We start from the raw sequence: 23867 nt of genomic DNA, 5'->3' as shown, positions 1-23867 counted from the left end.
TCCATCCTTACCAGCCAGTTTAGCTCTTAGAAGATAAGATGGGAAACACACATCTGTGCTTCCCATCACAGCTGCTATAAGCAGCCTGATGTAAGGTACTAGAAGTACCCTGACAAAAGCTTTACCTTAAACAGAACCCCCTTCTGTTCCCTTTGATCATACCATTTAGTTTTGCACAGATGTAAGATGACATTTAATGTTTAAGACAGAAAATCTGTGAAATATGAGGAAAGACAGATTTTTATCTTGACAAAATAGCTGAATTTAAAAATTATTTAAAAAAATAATAAATAGCACCACCACCACTAATGTGCCATAGCAGCAAAGGCTTCAGCAACCCATTTCTATCCACAAACATTGCTAACAAGCTATCTGGGAATACAACAACTCCCTGTTCAGGATTTTCAGGTTGGTTCTTATAAGACAGGGCTGGAAGCCACCAGCCAGGAGAATAAGTGCCATCCAGAAGTTTTTGCAACTTCCCCTCACCAGCCTCCTGCACGGGTCAGGCTGCACCATTTATTTTCTGCTGTAGCTCCAAGGTGGAAATACAGATCACTACAGGGGTGAATAAATAGGTCCTGTCTTACTCAATAATAAATAGGCTTGTACAAGTCAGCAGTGGAGCTTCCGTGGAGATTTGGCTAAATGTATTCTCAGCAAAGCCAACAGTGCAGAGGCACCGTTTTCCTATACTTTAAGTCTTGGAATTGTGCCCAGGAAACTCCATGTCGAACAGTTTCATAAGGAAACTGAGGAACCTGGACTCTCTTGTTACAAAGGAAATAGTTACAGTGCAGAATCTGTCACTGGGCACTGTTAGGAGACAGAAAAGCTTCTGTTAAGACACTTCTGCCCATTCAAAGAAGTTACATAGCACGGATCTGCTAGCACACCAGGCTCATTAATGGAAAACATCAGAAATAATGGGTTATCCCATCTGAAAACCTGTTGCCAGCTTGAGAAAGATCTGAGTTCACGTGACTTCTTGCTGAGCTGCATTCATAATGCCTTTGACAGGACTCACAGATACTTTTATGCATGACCTCCTCCTCCTTCCGCTGACAGCTCACATAAAAGGCAAGTAGAAGGGATCAGGATTTTACAGACATTTTTTAAGCATCTGCCTGGGAAGAATATTGGCTTGTCTGAAGATGACACTGAATTCTTCAAGACTTCTTCGTGACTTATTAAACTTAAATATCAGTTGGACAGAGTTGACCTTAATTGATTTAATGAGCTTTCTCTTATGAATTTGAAAATACCAGTTACTTTAGAAAAAAAAAACCCCAACCTAGCGTTCAAAGTCTTATGCTTTAAATGACCTTTAACTTATGAAAATCTGTAAAAACAAGATAATTCCTTATCTCACAGAAAATGCCCCAGTGCCAGGGGCTGCTTGTGCGTCCCTGGTGTGGCCGGGGGTATGGCTTGTTCCCCAGAGACTGGTGCAGCAGTGCTGACCAAAGGACACCTCAGCCTGGGGGAAGATCCCCTCTCTTGCTTGTACATCCCACCCCATGCGATGTTCAGAGCCAAGGCTTCCCAGGCAAGGAAGGAGAGATGTGTGGGAGGGCTCTGTCTAACGCAGAGTGGCACAGAAATTGCTCAGCCTCTGCCTGACCGAACATTTCCCGTGCCGCATCCAGCTCCCTGGACCCCCGCAGCTCACAGCATCCCCCTCCTCAGCGAGCTATTGCTCCAAGAGAGGTCCCACCTGAGGAAAAATAAAGGAGCTACGTTCCTCTCTCATTCTTCTCTCAGAAGTTACAGGCAGCGCTCCGCTGCCAGGTCAGCAGCCTGGGATGGCTCCCGGCGTTCCGCACCCTCTTCAGCGCTGGCTCCTCATCCCAGCCCAGCTCCCTTGAGAGACGTGGGAGAAACTGCCATGCTGGAAGCAGGTTTTAGTGCAACTTGTAATTGAACAGATAAAGCTCAAAGGGAGGAGGTGCAAATACAAACTAACATGGCTTTATCCAGCCTCTCCCAGCAACTCTGAGCTGTGACCAGGAGCAGATAACGTCTTGTGGGAGCAAACGCTCCTGGGAGAGTGATGACAGGAGGTGGCAGAGCCCAGAGCTCAGGGGTGATGGTGACATACCTTAACCTCGCTCGTACCACCTGAGCAACTGGTTTTCCAGTGTAATATATCAACCATTGCCCAAACCACCTCAGGAGATATTGCCAGGCTTCTCTGTCCATTTTTTTGCTAAATTTTTCTATTGCAACAGTGCTTGTGAGGATATGTTGTTCTATTTCTGTAGGGCTTTGTAGCGATCACGCATTCAAATGATGGATTACTACAAGAGTTACTGCTGGAGGAGAAGGCAGGCAGCTCTGGGGCTACAAAAGACCACGTGAGGCACCCACCAACTGCTGATCTAATTTTCTCTCAATTGAGAAGCTTCAGCAATGTACCTCTGATTAGCTGAGGGCTGGAAATTGGGCAGGAGAAACTGTGGTGAATCTCAGATGCCTGGGGCTGGGGGGAGCACAGGACAAGGGCAGGGGAAGAAGAAAAGGTTTCTCTCAAATACAAGCTATGGACAAGCTTATTTAGCAACACCATTCAGCTCTGAACCTTTACAGAGAAGGGAGCAGGGACCAGATGGAGCCGAAACTGAATGTTAATCCAAAGCAGCAGCACAGCATCCAGCAGCACCACAGCCAAGCCCATAGCACGAACCAGAGCAGAGCAAGGCAATGGCCCCTTTGGGAACACCACTCAGAACAAACCCTGCAAGGCAGCTGCACACAGAGCACTTTGCCACAGGAATTCTGAACAGGAAGGCAGCTATCTTAGAAATCCTGAAACGCTGCATGTGATGGGAGGCGAGCTGCCGTGCAGCAGCACATGCTCCACAGCCAGCTCCTCATCCCCTCCCCAAGGCTGCCATGGCCCTGGGAATGGGAACAAAAAATAATGATCGGATTGTCCTTGTCACCAACACGGCTTCAGTTCACATATCAGCAAGGAGCTGTGCTCAGCAGAGCCCACAGCTAAGTGGGTGCTGGGGTCTGTGGAGCACAGAGCTGCAGGGGGGAAGCACTGCAAGCCTGCTTGCTCAGCGCCTGTTTGCTGGGATTATGTCCAGCACGTCAGTCCTCTGCTGATGTCTTCACTGTCACATCTCCAGGCTTACTCGCTGCCATTTGGTTGTCACTCGCAGCTCCAGCAGCACTTCTCGATTTACTGGTTGTGTTCTCTAGGCAGCTGTGAGCTACAGGAACATGTCCTGAAATATTCCTGAGCTAGACGAGTCATTAGCAGCTGTCACTTCAAAGCCCAACTGCAGTCAGTTCGCTTGTCACAGGCAGCCGAGGAGCGCGGGAGCGGGATGTGTTGTGCAGCACTGCAGCAGAGGCTGCTGCTCAGACCAGAGCACAGAGGTGTGGGGTCGTTAGTGAGGGGAGAATATTTCATCACGTTCCCAGCAGATGCTAGAGGACCGGGTCAGAAAACAGTTATGGATTGAGCAGAGCTCCCGCCGTGCCTCAGACGTTATCTCATGCTGTGGGTGGGGATGAGGGCTGCAGAGCAGCCCCTGTGTAGTGGCAAGGAGGGAGCAGGACCAGGGAGCACAGGGGCCATGTCACTGGCAGGTCTGCAGGTTACAGGACTCTTCTTCCACCCTCCAAACTGCTTTTACCCCGGGACTGATCCAAGCAACAGGAGCAAGTGTCAGCTCCCACTCGGGGCTGTGCCTGTTCCTACTGACACCCCACTCTGAGCGACATGCTCTCAGCTGCATGCCAGGCTCCCTTGCAAGGGACAGAGATGCTGGGCTGAGGCCAGTGCTGCAGCCATAGAGCACAGGGAGAGGAAAATGAACTCTCAGAAACATTTGGTACTGTGACCCATCCAGAAACAAATCAGGTTGTTTGTCTCTTGGTAATTAAGTAAAAATTCACTGATTGTTCCTCTCAGCTGCCCAGCGCAGCACAATAGTACAAAATCCCTGCAGAGTCCCTGAAGACTCCTGCACCAAGCACACTCCCAGCACCCCGGGTTGCTGGAGCGTCTCCCTCAGTGAAGACAAGTGGCAGCTCCAGCTGCTTTGGCTGTAGAGCGTGCCCAAAGCTCGCTTCCTTACTCCACGCCAACCACAAGCGACTTCACAGCCGCCGGCACAATGGAAACAACACGAAAGCAGGACGTTTTCACAGGTTGTTTCACACAAAGAACACTGTCACACTCAGGTCACAGGCAGCGCAACAGCAAACTGCCCTCACAAGCCAGCAGACCGGTGGGAATCCTCATGAGATGAGCACCAGGAACGTTCTGAAAGGAAATCTTCATGGAGGCTCTGAAATGTACCCCTGGAAGGTCTGCTAACTCACCGAGCTGCTCCTGCATGGAGCTAAAGGGAGACCTGTGCTGCTGCCTCCTCAGCCCCTGGATGCTGAGTCTCACACTGTTGGCTCCCACCAGCTGCCTCCTGGCAGCACAGGCTCCTCAGGAGCCCCACAGAGCCCCCTTGTCTCCTGTGCCCACCCTGCTCTGGATTATAGAAGATAGTCACAAGGATGCTCAAATTGGCTATGCCAAAGTTTCAGTGGGATAGGAAAAAACCTTAACAATTAGTTTGCTGTTACCACAGGGTTCCTGCCATGCAAGAGCTTATTGGAATGCAAACTCTAAGCTTCAAAGGGAAGGATGAATCAGGAGCTATTTTGAGAGTAATTATATAAGATTATAAAATTCAAACCATCTCATTATTGCACGTTAAGTATGAAGGCAACCTCCTTCATAAGGAGACCTTGCAGGAATCCAGTGTTTCAAGCAGCTATGATTTATGGTCCAAGCACAAACAGCAACCTCAACAACTCCCATCCAGGTCCAGACAAAACTTCCTTGATTAAGCAGTGCCAGCACTTCTTTCACCATTTAATTCAATTCTTCAGGGGATGTGGGTCTATACCTGGGAGAATGACTAGAATGTGAGACATGGACAACTTCATGAAAAGTTTTCTTCCTTTAACAGTTGTGTAATTTGTTGTCCTGGAAAACAGCTCCCTGCTTGTAAGTGACAGTACCTGAAAACTCCCAAATTTCAAAAACTCCAGTTTAAATTATAATTAAGGAGAAAACACTTAAACATGACCGGGTCCTGGGACACTCCCTGAGCAGCCCCCCACATTGTGCCCTGCCTGAGAGAAGGAAAGAGAGCTGGAGGTATTTTTGCTCACGTATCCAGGCTGGAGCTGAAGCTCCTGCTATGCCTTGGCTGGGGGCTGCAAGCTGCTGGCTCCCTCGGGATGGGCAGCGTGTGTGTGGTCCTCATCTCTGCTGCACCCCATGGCAGGGATAGAGGAGAACGTCCAGAGGAGACAGTTCAAAGGCTTCTGCAGACCAACTGCCCTGGTGTTGGGTGGTTATTGATCTGCCTGCCAATTCAGATTTTCCCTCCAGGCTGCATTTAGAGGCCCATTTGTTACTCAAACTTTTGCTGGCATGTGCAATAAGAAGGGGAGCGTTGAGCTGTCAGCAATGCAGCATTTCTGTTATCAAAAGTGACAAAAAAAAAAAAAAAAAGAAAGTTCCAAACCAAAGAAAACATCCCCCAGTGATTTAGGTCGCTTTGTGTCTTAATCGCTGTTCTCTAGAGTATTATAAATGAGATAGTAAGAGTTGTCATTGCTTTATGACAATCTAATGAACTATTATAAGCCACACTGCATGTAATTATAGTACATATCTGTGTGCTAAACCCATGACATTTTATCACAATATGCTGTGGCAACATCTGTAAGTGACTCGGCAGTGCTGAACACACATGGTGTCCCTGGGCTGAGCTTAAACATCCAGCACAGAGCATCACCGTCCTCCTGGGGCATGGCCCCATGCATAGAGGACTGAGCCAAGTACTGCTGGTGTGCCAGGGAAGCCTTGCTGAGGTTGTTCAACATGGGGAGGTCTCTGTCCAGACCTGCTGCTGCTGAGCAGAGCCTGGCAGAGCACCGTAACACAGACCCTTCTAGGAGGTGGGAATACCGTGGCATTTCAAGATGCGATACAAACCAAAAATGGAAAAGCTTCTCACTGTCACTCTGTCTCCCTTAAGTGACCAACGACCCTGGACCTTAGACTCTCCCTCCCGAAACCTGGCCAAAGCCATGACCACTGTGAGACCTCGGTTGGCAGCACTTCAGTGTCAGGCTCGCTGGGACTGAGCTGCCATCCTCACCTTCTATGCCGAGATTCGGTTTGGGGAAAATGTTTCCCTGAAGGCTTCTCTTATGGTTCAAAAAAACCCTAAAATCAGGCTCCCTTGAAAAGATCTGAGGGTAAGGCTTGACTGGGAGCAGAACTGGGGTCTGTCTGCATCCCAGCCTGCAGCCCCAGAGGGTGAATGCTGCTGCAAGGCTGATCTGAGTGCTCAGCATCTCCAAGGCTGCGCTTTGGGCTGGGGTGAGGGGACACAGCCTGAGGACCCGAAAAAGCAGAGCTCAGCTGGGGGAGAGCAGAAGGTCCCAAGCATGGGGCATGGTGGCCTGAAGGCTTTCGTCAGACAGAGTGTCCCCCTCCAGGGACACAGAGCCCCCGCACGTGCAAGGGGAGTCCTGACTGGTGACAGCATGCCCAGAGTTCTATTGCCCAGACCTGCCCAGGTCTGCATCCTCAAGAGATGTGGTTGCCCGTTAAAGCCATCTAGATGCAGTACGGCCGCATAAGCCCAAGCCTTGTCCCCTTTCTCTCACTCAACCTGTCGTGCTTACACCACCTGGCACACCAAAGACCACTCTGCATGGCCAACCAGGACCAGCTTGTTTGAAGCAGGGTCTGTGCAGGACACGGGGCAGCCGGGAGGGATCCCCCAGCCACATACCTGCTTGGGACCCGCTGCCTGGTGCGGGGACACCGTGCTGCCCCAGGAGTGCAGCAGGTATGAGAAGAGGGTTTCTTTGTTCAGGCTGCCATGAATGACAGGGAATGTCCTCCCTGAATGGCTCTGCTCCTGCCCATCACTGCTGCTTCCATTAGCTTGTAACCACAACAGAGATCTTTAACCCTAAGATGTACTGCTCAGCGGCCACACACACAGGCTGGACTGCCTGATCCTACACATTTATTAAACAGGCTCTGAGATTCCTTCTTCCCTTCTCCCATGACTCGGACCACTCTGTGCCATGCAGCTCATGGACATCATGACCAGAGACCAGATTCTGAGCTGAGCTCAGATAACTCTGAGCAAAGGCTTGCAGACACCCAGGAGATGAAGCGCTGCGTACGGAGAGAATGCAATGAAGGAGGTGCTCTCTGTACCCACCTGACAGCGCTGCTACGGGAGCACATGCATTTCCTTGCAGCAGTTACAAACGTGCACAGAAAATCAGAGCAATGCCTACACTCCCAGAGGCACGGGCATGCCAGGATTTATTCCATGGAACCAAGAGCTGTAGGACTGTGCATCTCAACACTGATTTTGAAAGGGCTGGTATGAGCTGAGTTTCTGGTGCCCTGCCTTCACCACACAGCCTCCCGTTGTGTTGTCAAACACTAACCTGCTACAGCATAGTAAACTGAGCTAAATATAAAGGTGGCCTTAATTAGCAGCTGCAGCTTCATGACACACAAGACAGCCTGCAAGATAACTTTCTTTTTTCCACAGACATGGGAAATGTGCAGTTAATGTACAGTCACCCAGAACATCCCTTCCCTGCCCCTCTAGGATGCCATTTTGCAGTGTACAAGTATAATTAAAGACAGTGCGTGGCAGAGACAAAACACATCTCTCCCAAACAACTGCCAGGGTAAGTGACCGTTGTTAGTGAGACCACTAAATTGAAACAATAAGGGCTGTTACAGACAAGCTTCCTGATTTTACAACGCACAGATAGGAAGGAAAAACACATATTGTCATATTTGAGAAAGAAATAACAAATATTACAGATAGAAAAAGCTGCCTGACTGACATGAGATGGAAACCTGGGGTCCTAAGGAAGAACACATGATTGTACCTGGAAACCTGAACAGCAAGAAGAAACAGGTAAGAAAAACAAGGATAGCTGAAACTATAGTTAAATGAAAAATTGTATCAGACCCCAGATGCAGTTATCACTCTGTTTTTATCTCTGAGCAATGGATGCACACACAGGACTGTTAGTGAATGCACAGTACGTGCAGCAGGCTGTGCACATTGCACTGGCACGACTTCAGCACAGCAAAGATGCCAAGCAACAAATACCTGCAAACACAGAAATACCAGCTTCTCAGAGTCATCTGCAAAACAATGGGGAGGATGAGAGTCAGGCTATGCCCTGATGTGAACTAGCTAAGAGCACATGCTGGGCTTCAGTGAAACGCAGGGAGAATACTGAAACCAGAAGAAAATGTTTCAACAGCAAAGACAGAAACTGCTGAAGCAAAAGGTTTGCTAAGGAAAAAAAGGCTCCATCATATGAAAAAGGCAGAAAATGAGCAAAGAAACTTCAGAAATGTGGACTTACCAAAGAGGTGTCTGCTCCTCAGCTCAGTCCTGGTCCCTGTCCTCAGCCTGCTCACACACTCAATTAACACCAGCTGCAATCTGGCTGCCTGTTTCTATGGAGTTTGAGATGCTGATCCCTGACTAGGCATGAGGCTACTGCAGCTGCACTGGAACGGGCTCCCAGGTCCGCAAAGAAACCTACAAACACAATCAGCCTCCCTGCGCTGCCTCAGGGGTGAGTCAACCAACAGCAATTAGGCAGATACAAACCTGCGCCTATGCAGAGAGGTACTCAGGAAGCTCCTGAAGATCCAGGCTCCGGGCAGCTCGGTAGGTGCCTTTTATTTACTGGGACCATCACAGTGCGTAGCCAGAGGCAGCTGTGGAGTCACAGAGCCACACAATACCTAAGCAGAGACACGTGTGCGCAGACAGACTGTAGAATCCATCCTCCCTAGATTGATGCTGTTGGCTTTATCCTTATATTAATACAGTTTCACAAGGTAGTGAGGTTTGAACCTGACACCTCCAGGGTGCAAGCACATACCTTTTCACTTGAGCTAAAGAGCTGCCCACAGCCCTGGCTGGATCTTTACCCACTCGCAGAGGAAGGGAAGATCCATTTTGCAAGTGCCTTACTCTGTGATAAGAACAATCTCTGCCCCAGGGTGCTGCTCCTCATGTGCCTGGCCCCTGCAAACACAGTATTAACCCTGCCTGGGTGGCTTTAAACATATTTACTGATATATTTACTTAAAATACACTTGGGTGGTGATTGGAAAGGTGTGTTGTTACAGCTGGGAGACTTGCCCGTTTGTCACAGGTGGTGGCTGCTGGTATCCTGTGTCAGTGAAGGGGCATGGCAGCAATTTTGTCATTAGTCAGAGTATCCCACCAAAGGATTTTTGGGCTTGGTTGGGTTTTTTTTCTTCCCAAGAAAAATAGTCCAAAAGCAATTTCTCTATATCTTCCCCCACCAACATTCCTGCAATGAAAAAAAAACCCTACTGCACAAAAATTCACCCCTTTTTCTCCCTGCAGCAGCTTATGCACTTGTGGGTTCAACATTTTAATAGTGTTTGCAAAGGGCCAGGAAGGTGTTCAGCACTGTACAAGATGTACTGCCTGCACCATGAAGTTTAAAAAGAACAGTTCACACAAAGGGCAAAACACTAAATGTGCTCTGAATTACTGTGGGGTTAGAGCACAGGACAGCTCACACAGCTTGCTAGGACACAGAAATCACTGTAAAGTCTCTTCTGGTCTTGCATTTTCCCCAGCTGTCCATTTTCTTCCTCTCCATTCAGCTTTACATCCTGCATTGCTGGCGTGAATCGTGAGCATGGAAGGGTTTAAGGGGCAACACAGGGACTGCTGAGCACACAGTCCCATGGCAGCTTTCTGGGCGATCCCTCTGCATGTCATCCCTTCTACCCCACGCTTGTTCTACAGGGCAGTGAAGCTTTTTACACATGGACACACTGAGGCAAAACCCCCAGCTTCCCAGCTTGTTATTTAAAGAAAGTCACATCGTGGTAGTGCTGGAGCTAAACATCAAACCCAGGGGTTTGCTCATGGCTGTGCTGCAATCCTGGTGCAAATCCCCTCCCGTACCCGCGGACCATCCTTTGCAGTCAGCAAGCATCAGGAGCCAGAGGCTCCAGCCACACTCCACCAGCTCTGCACATTCCTTTCAGAAGGACCACACAGTTTCTAAATGTCTTTGAGGATTCAAGCTCCCACTTTCTGTGCCATGCCCTGCCTGGCATGACATCCCAGGGCTGGCTGACAGCCTCTGTCCACAGCCAGCCAGGCACTGTATGCCCATGGCGAGCAGGACCTGGTTCAGGCAAACACTGGGAGTCGTAACACAGCTCAGCCTGAACTGAGCAGCACCCGACCGTGTGGATGAGCACACTGCGTGTGGTGAGGGTCGTGTGGGGTGTGACACACTGCCTGGTACCCAGCGATGCTGGCAGCCTGCAGCGAGCTGCCTGCAGGAAGGACCATGGACTTCGCCCCCCTGGACCAGCTCCGGGTAGAAGCACTCAGGGGAGAGCTTGCTCCACTGCTGGAGCCCTGCAGAGCAGGATTTGGCTTCCTGTTTCCCACAGACCTGGGGCCTCTTGCTCTCCCACCAGCAGCTCCAGTCCCGTGCGCAGAGGGGCAGGTGCCTTGGGGCAGCCAGCTGTGCCCAGCGCAGTGTGCCCATGGCAGCACGGGCTCCCCTGCACCCTCAGCCAAGCACCTGGCACTTCAGCGGGGCTTGTCCACAGGTTGTCTCAGAGCTGTGTCCTAGGGTGCCTGCTGCACCTCTGGGGCAGAGAAACGATGCGTCCATTTCTCGAAGGCACATCACCACAGTGGTAAACGCTGTCCCTACATCACAGGCATTTCCCCTGTCTTCAGCTTATGCCTGTGTACTCACTGCACAACAGCTGAGGACTGGCAGGGAAGAGAGCGATCAGATGGAGGGAGCTACGGGGGAGGATTTCAGATAGGCACAACAAAAGGATGCTGCATCTTGCTCGATCTCAGGGCCCACAGCCAAGAGATCAGTTCTATTCCTGGCACCGCCACAGGCCAAACTGCAGGCAAACGCTCGCCCTCGCATATCCACTGACGCATCCACACCACAACCTTCCTCATCCAAGTACCTTATTTTTCTGACATACTTAGCTGCCGGGTTACTGGCCGGCAGCAGCAGCCTGCACTGCTCCTTTGTTGGGGGTACAGCAATGTACAGCACGCTGGAGAAACACTGCAGCTATATTTCTTTTTTGACTTAAGTAGAAGCATCAGCTATTGCATAACCCGGAGTACAGGGAGCAGAGGAGCACTTACTTTATGCACAGTAGCACTTTCCACGTTCAGCACAAAATGGTTTAAAAAAATAAGTCGCTGCATAACAGCATATTCTGGCAGATCCTTACATAAACTACTCAGGAATGTTTTGATATTCTCAGGGTTTTTGACACTGTCGGGTGCAGTTCAAGAAGGTTAGCGATACCTGGATAATTTCCTTGCTACTCCACAGCATCCCCAGAAGATACCACTCTCCATCCATAGCTGAAACATCAGAAAGACCCAAACCACCTCCCTGGGACTAAGGGCAAGCAGAGCTGTGCGGAAACAGCCCCGGCTCCCAGTTTACGCAGCACTGGAGTGCTTTCATCTGCCTGCTCACAGGTGATGTGAACTTCATCGAGACCCTTGGCAAGCCAAGCTGGTTTAGCTATTAGCAAATAGAGGTAACTAACAGAGAAGCTGCTGAGCTCACATGATGATGACACATAGGGCCAGTTTTACCCCAGCAGCCTTGGTGCCCAGGGTGCCGGGGCCGTGCCATCCAGCCTGGGCACGCTTGGCAGGACCCAGTACTCCTGCTCTGATCCTGCCAGTACCCACACAGCACCCGCCTCAAAGCTCCATCGCTGCTCAGCTCTGCACAACCTCCCTTTTCATGTAGGGATCTTTATGGGGAAGGACTCAGTGGATCTGAACACAGGACACCAGGTACAGATAGCAAATCAGCTTAACAGGAGTCTGCAGTGTAAAATGGACAAAGCACAAACGCAGGGAATTAAACACCCAGACACCAATGCAGACAGCATCTCACTGCCCCAACCACCCCGCTAGTCAACACGCAGTGCAGGCAGCTGTGCTTCCCTTGCTGGAGCAGCTTCACATCCAGGCATTTGAGAGTTATTAGCACCCGTTGGGCCCGAACCGTGTCCTCAGTGCTGTCTAGACATAAAAATGGGCGCAGTCATGCGGAGCAGAGACAACAGTAATAGCTGTTAATGCACCCGCTGCAGTCAGCCAGCCCGGCATGACTTGCCCAGGGCACTGGGGTAGAGGCCGGTGCTTAAACCAGAGATCAGAGCAGACAAACACTCAGATGTTAAAGACGTTTGTGATGTGATGTGACCTGGAAACGCAGTCCTGAACAGGCTGCACTAACGCCAGGCAACTATTGGTCGCATCAGGGCGGACAGGACAAGATCAGTGCAGGTATTTCTGCTGCACAGGGACAGAAAACACTTCTTTTGCAGCCAAGGTAGAAAATGATGGAGCAATGCAGATAAGTTATTTGCAACAGAGGAAACATCTGCACTGGAAGTGATGCAGCAGTGGTCAGAGGCCTTCAGAACAAGCAGGTGCAAAGGCACTGCCAGATGGCAAACACCTTACAAGCAGCATGTGATGGGAACTGAAGGTGTTAGGCTGCACACAGTGGAAGCACCACAGCAAGCAAAGGGGCAGCAGAAGCCCAGAGAAGCCTGAGAGCTGCACGTGTCCCATGTGCCGGTCACATCCCGTGTAAGATGCTGGTAGAGGGGCAGGAGGAACTGAAGCAAGATGGCACAGAAAGCCTCGGGCAGGGATTGACCAGCTACTGTGCTGTGCCTGGGCAGAGAGAGGAAAAGTTTCTGGAAACTTAGGCTGTGTGGTCAGGCAGGTTGGCAGAGCATTGTCTGCAGAAACCTTGAAGAAAAAAAGCAGCAAGCACTCTATGCAAATGTTCTGATACACAAACAGCTTATCAACCGTATCACCAACCATCCTAAAAAACACAGGATTCTGGCTTTGCCCCTCAATGTGAGAGCCTGGGATGTAAGCTCTCCCTGCCAAGATCTTCTGAAGTCAGAGGAGAAGGCAACCTCTGCAGAACAAGCAGCTGTGAGCAGCAGCGCACAGAAACCCACCCACTGTCTGGTAAAGAGATGCCCCTTTGCCCTTAGAGCAGTCTGCTGGCTCTTGGCTCATTGCTGACATGCCGGTGTCTCCCTAGCTCCGCAAGCTAAGGAAGAACAACTTCAGGCAGTTCTTAGGGATAGTAAAACAAAGACAGGGAAGTCCATTAAGAACCCTTACCAGTGAACAAAAATCCATGCAAGTCCTCCCTTTTCTTACACTGGGCTAACAGCGATTGGTTCCTGTCACCTCAGTTACTTAAACGGGCTTTTTACTCCCTTTTGCTCTATGCAAGGCACAAGTCTATGTTTTTATGCTTCACCAGCATGCAGTGCCCTGCCCGCCCCTCCGTGCAGCTCTCCCCATCAGGCCACACCGTTTCGCATCAACAGGTGAGGCAGCACTTGCACCCACAGCTTCACAGTGGAATATGTGTCCAGGAACACAGGCACCCAGAGACCGATCCCCCGAGCCTGCCCGGGACTTGCGCACACCTCCCTGCCCGTGCCAGCGTCCTCCTGCCTGCCTCTGGCTGTGGGCACCACACGCACTGCTCGAGCAGACAGGACCAGGGTACTGTACCTGGCTCGGAGATGATCAGGCTCTGGTCGGAAGGCAGCAGGAGGAATTCCCTGCAAGTGTCCAGGTCCAAGCTAGGCAGGCTTTTCTTCCGGCACAGCTCGGTGACAATGCGGACTGCCTTCTGACAACGGCTGTCATCCTTGGTACCACTCATCTCCCACACCGCATCCTCTGCTATCCCCCTCTGCTGTCTAAGAAAGTCAGACTAGGAAAAGAGGGTTTGTTTATTTTTGATCACACAAACAGATCCACACCGGTTCCACCTCTGGCCTGGCAGCACCCAAAGGGACGCCCGGTGCCAGGCAGTGCTCCAGCTCCACAAACCCTCCTCAGCATTCAGACCGGGGTGGGAGCCAGGTCAGGAGCCACAGCCTGCTGCAGTCCTGCCAGCGCTCCTGATGCCTTATTGCCTCTGAGATCAGATATCTGTTTACTGCTGAGGCGTGTTCCCGACAAAGAACCTCCTACCAAATTCATTTTCGTGCCCTCCATACAGGCTGTTAAAGCTGCAGCCCAGATAATTCTTTTTAACACTTTCATCGCTGCCCTGTCTCCGTTCTCCAGGTGCAGAGTTTCAAATCCCAGCCCCAGAGCAATTCTGCAAAGAAAGTGAATGCTGAAATCATCTGGCTGAGGACAGCACATCATCACACCAGAGGGTGCTCCCATGACCGCCGCACAAACTACTTACAACTGCCAAAGGCAACAGAAGAAAAGCAGCAGGTTTTATTGATTTGTTTTTACTGGTCCTAACACAACAGGCTGCAGATGGCAACAGAGATTGAGGATGCCATTGTATTTCATAATTGGACTTTTCTATTATTATTTCCTGCAGTATTTTTTTTTATTCCTATTGTAATTTAGCAGACAGGCCATGCCACATGACAGAGCTGCACTTCTGAACAGAGAATATATTTGACAGGCATGGGAAAAGAAGCAATTGTAGAACAGGCAATTAAAATTACATACAGCAAGATGATTTCTTGCAGCTTCTGGAGCAGAGAAGTTAGTACAGATATAATGAGCATAATGGAGAGCCAGGGCTAAAGCTACACAAGTCCCTCAGCCCCACATCACGAGTACATTCAGCTTCACTCCACTGTGTTTATCTGGCCTGTTAATTACTTGCAGAGGCACTTGGAGCCCTCACACTGCACCAGTCCCAGGAGCTACAGGAGCACCCAGTGTGGCAGGAGGCTCCCCAGGCCCTCTGGCAGCCCCCAGCCCATCCACCCAGGCTCCTGTGAGGCAGCAGACCCCATGGGACCTCTGTGTCTGACCGCCGGGCTGGGGACACCAGGGACCATCCCAGGTGCCCTCAAGCTGCCTCCTCCTGTGGGGTCCCTGCCCACTTCTTGGGGTGACAGCGGCTGGGCACTGTGGAGCTGGCACTGCCCAGCATGGCCCCGCAGCTCGGCATGACCCAGGTGCCCATCCACCTTGATGCAGCTCTGCTGGGGGCTGCCAGCCCCTCTCAGCAGCATCCCTGACCCCCCTCGCTGGCTGGATGCCACACACCATTGGGCTGGTGACATGCTGCCCACACAGGGGGGCTGGGCAGGTGCTGAGGTGCGTGTGCCCAGCACCCTGTGTGCAGGACCCCTCGGTCACCCCAGCCCCAGCTCTGGACGCCTGACATCGCCTGCCCCAGCGCTGCATCCGGCATGGCAGCCTCTGGCAAGAGCAACTTGCCTGCTAAGCACTTCTCCTTCCAAAAACTTCTGTTGCCATGGCAACAGGCATGAAGTCGTTTATTAAGGCAGCACCATCCAACCTGGTCACAGAGCGACACTTTTAATTAGACACCACCACCTCCCGGTCAGTGCTGCGTAACCTGCAGCTGCCAACACTGTGAGCCTGCAGATTAGGAAGCGTTTCAGAGAGCGTTTACCCCGTGCAAGCAAACACCAACATCCCCAGCTGCGTGCTGGCAGCACCACGGCCACAACACTCTCCATTTACTCAGCAGACATTGGTGAGGCTGGAAGCTAAACCAGCAATTTTCCAGGAGCTCCAGCTCAGGTACATTACAGTTACATGACACACTCACTAGAGCCACCCATCTGTTTTGCTTTTCAAGATGCTTGAAACTGAAATTATGCCCCAAACCTGCCTTTAGAGCCAACTGTCCCCGTCACTGACACCCCCCAGCCTCTGTCTTTCCTTATTTGTGGCACTGCATCCCTGCACAGCCCTTACAGGAGGGTCTCTCCCTCCCTGACTGGGGTCCATACATCACTACCAGGGGCAGGGGGTGTCCTGAAATACAGAGGAGTTCTCTCTGGCTTTGCTTCAGCAGGAGTTCGGCACCAGACCATCCCAAACTAGGATCACACAGTTTCTAGCAAAGAGCACTGAAGCATCACCAAGTACCTGTCACATTTACATTTGTCACTGTGACACCACCAATATTCCCCCCTGCCCTCCCCAAAAAAATAACTACCCCATTTACTTCACCCCAGCAGTGGAGTGAGTATCACTGGTTCACACACACCCTGTGCTGGCAGCTCAGCAGAGGCCACGGGCATCAGGAGGTAGCAAAAAGCTCCTGTGCCAAGGGGGGTCCCTGCCTGTGGCAGGGGGGGTTGGAGCTCTATGATCCTTGGGCTGCCAAAACCAAAGTGCAGCAAGACCCCAGGGGGATACTGGTGAGCCCCTAGGTCATGACACCACCACATCACCCCAGCACAGCAGCAGTTTTTGCCTGAGCCACCAAAACTGGCACCAAGAGAGGAATTCCTGGAATACACTGGCCAAGTACTGCAGCTGAAATCCAAATCTACCTCGAAGAGATTTCAACAGACAAAAAAGCCCCACAACCACCACCAAACCTTTGGAAAAGGTTAATGTCCAATTGTAATACAGAAATCAATAGTATAATTACATTATTTGGGAAAAAAACTGATTTTACTTCAAAGGCAATACCAAGAACTTTTTACTTTTAAAACTAACATCACCTCGGACCAATTATTCACCTTCATTTACTTATCAGCAGATTCCAGGCTTGCTGAGTAACAATAACAGGAGACCCTGCTATTAGCATCCATATTCTCAACAAATATTTCTTCAGAAGACAAACCCAGACATTTTTGCACCCTGTAACTTCAAATTTGTGTCACACTGCCCAACACAAAGGGCTGAGAACCAGCCAGGCAGCAGCTGCCACCTTTGAAAGACCAAACGCTGCTTCTCCAAGGACTCTCCCTGGCTGCATCCCCCCCACACACACATACACTGGGATATGAGATTGCACCTCTTGTCTCACTCTACAAAACCCCTGCTCTGCCAGGCAGACCAGAGCAGGGAAAGCTCCAGAGGAGTCAGCCCCTTCCCTAGGTGCCGCAGCTCCCGTCGCCCCCTCCCTGGCCATGCTGCAGAGGGTGCAGGGCCCCATCCCCAAACTGATGCACGAAGTGCAGAGCATCCTGGTCACAGCCCGCTGCTGACTGAGCTTGTGCTATAAGCTGCCTTCCCACCTTGCAAAAAGGAGCAGAGACAAGTGCCCCCACGCTCCCGGGGATCCAGGCAGAGCTGCCGACCTCTGCTGGGGCTCAGCAGCTTTGTCTCGCCCGCACCCACCCTGGCATTTTGGAGCTCCCCTGTCTGGCAAGCTTTTCCCTCCAGCAGCACTCACATGGCATTTAGGAAAGCGCAGCACGCCTTCCTCTCAGGGTAGCATTTATCTTCCCTCTGCCCAGCCATCTGAGGTTGCATCTAGAGAGGCAGAGCTAAGAGTTAAATAGGAAAGGCCACATCTGTAGCTAATCCCACAGCTGCTGGAATAAATGCCAGGCTTGGGCAACACGTGCTGTGGGCACAGACACGTAACACACGTCGCCGTGCACCTTCATGCAGTGCTTCCATGTGCAGCTCTTCTGCAGTGGCTGATGGCCTGCAAGCAGCCAGCAAAACCAACATCCCCACCTTATCTCTGTGTGCACAGAGGAGAGGAGATTACCGCTGTCACAATGGAGACAGAGCTTCAAGGACTAGTTTAAACCCAATACTGCTAGCAAGAATTGAGCTCAAACTAACTTTATGAAAAATAGTTAGACAACCCGTGCTCCAAGCATTAAATCTGCCCTGAACTGTGTGTAGCACAGAGCATCTCCCACCCCCTGCACCCCCACTGAACCCCCCTGCCCCAGGAGTGTGTGGAGCAGCCAGAGCTTTGCATTTCTGCTGGTCACGGTGCTGCAAAGACCACCCAGGAAGGGGTAAGCTGTACCTGCTCCTGGTGCCTGTCCCCACATGTCAGCAAGGGGTTGCTGTGCAGCACCAGCTTCGTTGGCTTCATGGCAAGAAAAAGTGGCTGGGTGTCCTGAAAAGCTCTGGTTGCAAGAGGCATTACAGCTTGCAGCACAGAATTGGACACCAGAGACAGACTTCCCTGACGACAAGTGCATGTGGCCAAGAAGCTTTCTAGGGGCAGGACAGTCATGAAAAATTGTTTTCTGGTGATGGGACTTCTGAAACACCTTGTACTGAGCAGGGATCTTGGTGTATCCTCAAGGTGAACAGTCATGACGTGATTTGGCAGGGCTGGAAGCTCTCAAAAGCCATTTCTGCTCCAGCAGCATCAGATGGCTGGGAGACATCAGATGCGATGGTATCAGCTGTGCTGTGAGCATTGCAGCCAGCAGCCGTGCCACAAAGCCATTAGCTAAGCAAGGCCGAGCTGCCGTGCCCCAGGCAGCTGCGTTAACAGGGCTTAGTCTGGAATTAACCAAGGGAGAGCTCAGGACCCTTGCTGGGGTACCGGACACCTTGGCTGCACCAGGCAAGAGCAGCTGTGCGAGGCACCAGCCTCGTGCCGCAGTCGCGGTGACACACGTGGCCTCAACGCGCTGCTGGGCCCACGGCAGCCTGACAGCCCAGGCTCACAGGCCCTAAAGTGCAGGAAGATGGTGGCAGCAAATCCTGTGGCCCAGCCGTGGCACGATGCAACGGGAAGGAGCGTTAGGCTGCAACTGAGCCCATTTCACCTCCTCTGGCTCATTCGCAACGTCAGTCGCCATCTGCCCTGGGCTCAGGGACGCTTCTGCGGCGCTTTGAAGCCGGAACCATGGCTGCTGCCTGGCACGCAGCTGCTGGAAGGATTAAGCTGGCCGCTGCACAACTGTTAATGGCAGATGATAGCACATCCTTTTTCTGAGAAGAGATGAAAAGCTGCTGCTGTTAGGGTCTCCTTCCGACCCTCTGTGCCCTGGACACTCTTACCAGTGTCACTGCTTAATCTGTGTTAGAAAGCCTGCGCTTTCCTCGGGGGTGAGAAACCGCTGGTGCCAGAACCCTGAGGACAGACGGGGATTTGCCTCAGCAATGAGGTGCCAAAGGCGCCCACGGAGCCTTTGCTCTCCTGTGCTCCTCAGCATCGTGTGTTGGGGCAGCCAGGTGCCCGTTCAGCCCTCACTGCAGCAGCCTGCAGGTCTCAGCTGGGGCTTTATGTGTTTGCAGAGCAGAACCCTGCTCGGCCAGTGGTGTCCACAGGCGGTTTAGGTGACACTGCCAAGACGTGAGCTGGGGAGTCTTTAGATTGGAAACAGCCCTGGACTGCTGCACATACAGCTTTACCTCAGGACAATTCCTGCCCAGAAAGGAGAGAGTGAGGCACTGCAAGGGTTGGATAAAAGAATCTGGGAAAATCCCAGTGCCTGTACAGCACAGCAAGAGGCTGAGCACACCCATCTGCAACCACCCTTCCCCGCGCCGCAGGCAGCACCACCTGTCAGAGAGTGGAAGGCTGCAATCTCAACCTGCCTTGGAACCACCCAGATCATTTTCATGGAAACAGGAAAGCAAAGTAGAAAATACTTAATCTCAAACTCCAAGAAGAAACAAGCTAAGGTGATACCTGTAATGGAAAATATGGAGTTATAAGCTTGCTTTCCCCCCACCCGCACACACACAGTGTGCTCACAAAGCATTTGCCCTATTCTAGTTATTTTTATCCCTCCCAGTGGAAATACAAGTAATAAAAATAGCAGTATTTCTGTAACAGAGAAAACAAAAACAATGGTGCACAACTGTGCCTCTGAGAGAAAGCACCGTAGTGCTTTTATTTCAGGGGAAGATGAACTCGCAAAAGGAAGCCTGAGCTCTCTTCAATGAACCTCTCAGATCAGCCTCAGGGACACTGTGGTGGGGTGGGAGTCCTGCTGCAGCACAGACAGTCCCAAAACATCCTGAACAGTGATGCCAAGACCCACCAAGTGAGTTTTCTGGCTGGAGACATAGATCTGCAGCACAGACCGCTGCTATACAGACAGCTTACCCTCAGAGCATCCTCTACAAGGATCTCTCCTGGGAGCACAAAGTGGCATTTGCAATACTCCTACTTGTAAAGACAGAAGAAAGAAAACCCTTGCCAATCACTTCACGACTTAATCATCCCCTCACAAGGGACAGAAGAGTTAATCCTAAGTGACATGCATGCTGGCGATCATTTCCATTCCCCAGGATCCTCCTAGAGAAACATTCACCATGCAGCACGTGGGACTTGCCCAAGCCGCTGGTCTCTGCTGTCGCTGCTTTCTCACAGCTTCATAGCCCCCCAAAGGAGGAGCAGCTGGTCCTGCAGTTTGGAATAAGGATGTCCTTGCCAGCTGCCTGTGGGAAGGGCAGGCGGGCTGTGCAGCAGGCTGCTCTCATCAGGCTGAGGGTTCATAGCCCACCACTGCCTGAGGTCCCAGCCTGGGGAAATGGCAAGGAAGGAGATCGTGTTGCCTGATTGCTGATCCTGCCAGCATCGAATCACAGGGCCCAAGGATTTCACTGGGCTGGTGGCTTTCTAAAATCTATTTACCTACTGATAACATTATTTCCCAGGGCTCTAAAATGACAAGAGGCAAGGACACAGATCCATTAGCACTGGCAAAAAGTTGTTTACTTAGTAGGTCTGCTTAGATAATCGTCAAACATCTCCCCACCACTGCTCTCAGCCAGAGAAGTGTCCTTCATCACCACAGCTGAGTGCTGCCCAAGGGCATAACCCTGCTTATGGGCAGATGTGCCCACCCAAAGCCTGCAGCACCTGTCCCAGAGAGGCATGTGCTCCCAGGGTGCTGGAGTCCCTGCCACAGCCATGGCCAGGCCCTCACGACTGCCCTGCCAGAGCCCTGGCCGGGGTCATGCTGCACAAGTCATCTCTGCACTGAGTACCAGAACATGGGAACAAACACAGTTCAGTTTAAAGAAAGCAGCAGCAGCTCATCAACCTAACGAGGTTGGGCCACTGTGCTCGTTGTGCAGTAAAGGCAGGAAGGGGAGAGGCTCCTATGTACAGAATTTCCTTTCCAGCAGCCAGCAGCAGAGGTGGGCTGACACATTTCTGTTCTGTGCAGACACCAGGAGGACACGGGGTCTGCGTGTATCTGGGGGAGAACTTGGCAGAAGGTTAAACTGGTTTGATGTGCCCACAGCTGCCCCACGAGCCAGCAGCCCACCAAGTACCAGACTGTCCTGGTTCCACTCAGGATGGAGTTAACTTCTTCTGTAGCAGCGGATGCAATGCTGTGTTTGAGTGTTAAAATGAGAGCAGTGCTGATAACACCCTGATGTTTTCAGTTGAGTCAAGCAGTCAAGGACTTTCTCTGCTAATGAGAAAGGAGGGGACGAAGCCAGGACAGGTGACCCAAACTGGCCAAAGAAAGTATTCCATGCCAATTACGTCTGCTCAGTACTCACTGTGAAAGGGAACTGAGAAACTGTAGAGTTAACAAGGCTCATACTGGAGCTCTGGACACTGAGCTGGGGCAGGAAAACTTCCAAATAACCAAGTGGAGTATTGATGCTGACAACACACATTCTGATAATCGTGTTTTCCAGAGGGATGGAGAGCATTGCACAAGGGTGGTGAAACCCAGAACATACCACAGCTTCAGCAGGAGACACAGACCACACACAGCTCTTCTACAGCCTGGGCAGCTCCTCCAGCTGCCTACTGCAGGAATGGCTGAAATGCCTCAGTACAGCCTGCCTTTCCAGATTAAACACTGCTGCCTAACTCAGTCAGGGTAGTTACTCCTTTCCACCAGACACCAGGCAGCAGGAAAAGAGATGATCCGGGCTGCACCATGGTCATTACAAGCACTCAGTGCCCCAGTACAGCTGTGCCTGAGCTGAAAGCAGGCTGCACACACCCGGCATCTGCTGCATGGTCGGATTCAGCAGAAAAATCCAGGGCTAGGATCAAGGGCAGGCTCAGATCTCACCTACTGCCAATTTCCTGCTCAGCACCAAGGGCACAGGTGCAGGACCAGGGCTCCTGCCCATCGGTGACACTCAGACCGCACATCTTTTTGGGAGCACATGGTGCTCCCCACCTGTGGCAGGGACTCCTGGCTCAGGTATTCACTCTGCTCACCAAAAGTACCCCGAGATGCAGCTTTTAGCAACAAAAAGCAACTGAGGAGCAATCTGGGCAGGTTTCAGGAGTGCAGAGAGCACCCAGGGCCAATGTCACACACCCGACTCAAACAAACACCCTCTGCTCTTCATGGTTGGCCCCAGGGGTGCTCACAGGGATCACCAGAGGCAGGAGCAAACCTGATCGCCCTTGCAGGAGCTCCTGCCTTGTGGTCACAATGGGGGGTGGGGGGGGCAGACGAGGCGGGCTGCCAGCTGGGGCTCACCGTGTCTTCCCAGCTCTGCCCAGGGCGGTTATTTCCCCACACGCCCTGTCAGCATCCCCTCCTGCTCCCTGCTCGCAGGTCCAGGCAGCGAGAGCAGCGCCGTGAGGCTGAGAGGGAGAGACACGTGTGAGGTCGAAGGTTCTCCCACTTCACCCGACATCAGCCCTGGGTACCAGGGTACCCTTCACTCCCGCGGGTACCTCGCACCCACCCACCACCACCAGCCTTGGCCCAGGGTGTCTTCCCAACACAACAGGCTTTGCTCGAGCGGAGCCGGCGGTGTACGAGCACCATCTGGTGACACAGCCGCTCTGAGACCCAAAGCACGAGGTTTACAAGTGGGATTTACAGCTGCCCCCGCCCGTGCGGGGCTGCGGGTCTCTCCGGGACGTGCACCTTCCCCCCGGTGAACCGATGAAGCCTCAGCTCAGCAGATTGAGAGAGCAGCACTCACTGCTGAGCACTGTCCCTGCACAACAGGTCCCCTGCCAGGGCTCCCTCACCCTTTGGAAACACGCTGAGCCCAACAGCAGACAAACTACTCACATTTGGGATTGCTGGGAGGCGCAGGTGACTTCCTAAAAACAGGCTTCAGTTTGGTGTTTTGCACCTTGTCCTGCAGCCAGTGCCAACCCACTGCTCAGACCCACAGCACAGACCCACGGCACAGACCCACGGCACAGACCCATGGCACAGACCCACGGCACAGACCCACTGCTCAGACCCACAGCACAGACCTATGGCACAGACCCACAGCACAGACCCACTGCTCAGACCCACAGCACAGACCCACTGCTCAGACCCATTGCACAGACCCACGGCACAGACCCATGGCTGAACCTCGCTGGACGTGTCTCAGCCCGGGTTTGGCAGGGACAGAGTTAATTTCCATCCTGGCAGCTGGTGCAGTGCTGTGCTCTGGATTTAACCCAAAACCAGTGCTGATGGTGCACTGGTGTTTTGATCGTTGCCAAGCAGTGGTCGCAGGTAAGATTTCTTGGCTTCCTCAGCCCTGCCAGCGAGGAGGCAAAAGTGGGGTGCACTGGGGGCTGGGGGGACAGTCAGGATGGCTGACCCAGACCAGCCAAAGGCATGTTCCATACTGTGTGATGTCACGCTCAGTACATAAGCTGGGGGGAGTTGGCTGGTGACAGCTGTGGATCAGCAGCGAGCTGGGCATCAGACAGCAAGTGGTGAGAAACTCTGCTCTGCATCACTCGCTCTGTGTATTTTTATTAACGTTGTCAACATCTCCCTCTCTGTCCTGTTGAACTGGTTTTATCTCCACACACACGTTTTGCCTTTCTGCAGGGATGAGGGGGCTGTGAGCAAATGGCTGTGCTGGTGGTCAATCTGCCAGCGAGGTTGAGCCAAACACCCTTTCAGATGAGTGGGGTTTTCAGCCACTTTCAGAACTAACTCCTTCCTGATAGGAGAGTGACCTGAAACAGATCCATGCTGCCAGGCAGATTCCAGTGTCAAACTGTCAGCTTCAGCACCATGTGCCACCCCCGTATTCCCT

At 51.9% G+C, this 23867-nt stretch overlaps 1 protein-coding gene across 1 annotated transcript in view; it reads right to left on the bottom strand.

Annotated features, from left to right (window-relative positions):
* SYT6 (synaptotagmin 6) overlaps positions 1 to 13866 on the bottom strand; it is a gene marked incomplete at both ends in the record, with an annotated part of 30738 nt that extends 16872 nt beyond the window's left edge. The window contains one exon of the mRNA XM_084276041.1: positions 13713 to 13866. Within this exon, the coding sequence (XP_084132167.1) occupies positions 13713 to 13866 (154 nt within the window). The remainder of the gene's footprint in view (positions 1 to 13712) is intronic.
* Between the last annotated feature and the right edge of the window lie 10001 nt (positions 13867 to 23867).

This window comes from Gallinula chloropus (assembly GCF_964237585.1).
Source record: "Gallinula chloropus genome assembly, chromosome: 27".
Classification (NCBI taxonomy): domain Eukaryota; kingdom Metazoa; phylum Chordata; class Aves; order Gruiformes; family Rallidae; genus Gallinula; species Gallinula chloropus.
Note: the sequence above shows the minus strand (reverse complement) of the source record. Positions and strands in the feature narration are given on the sequence as shown.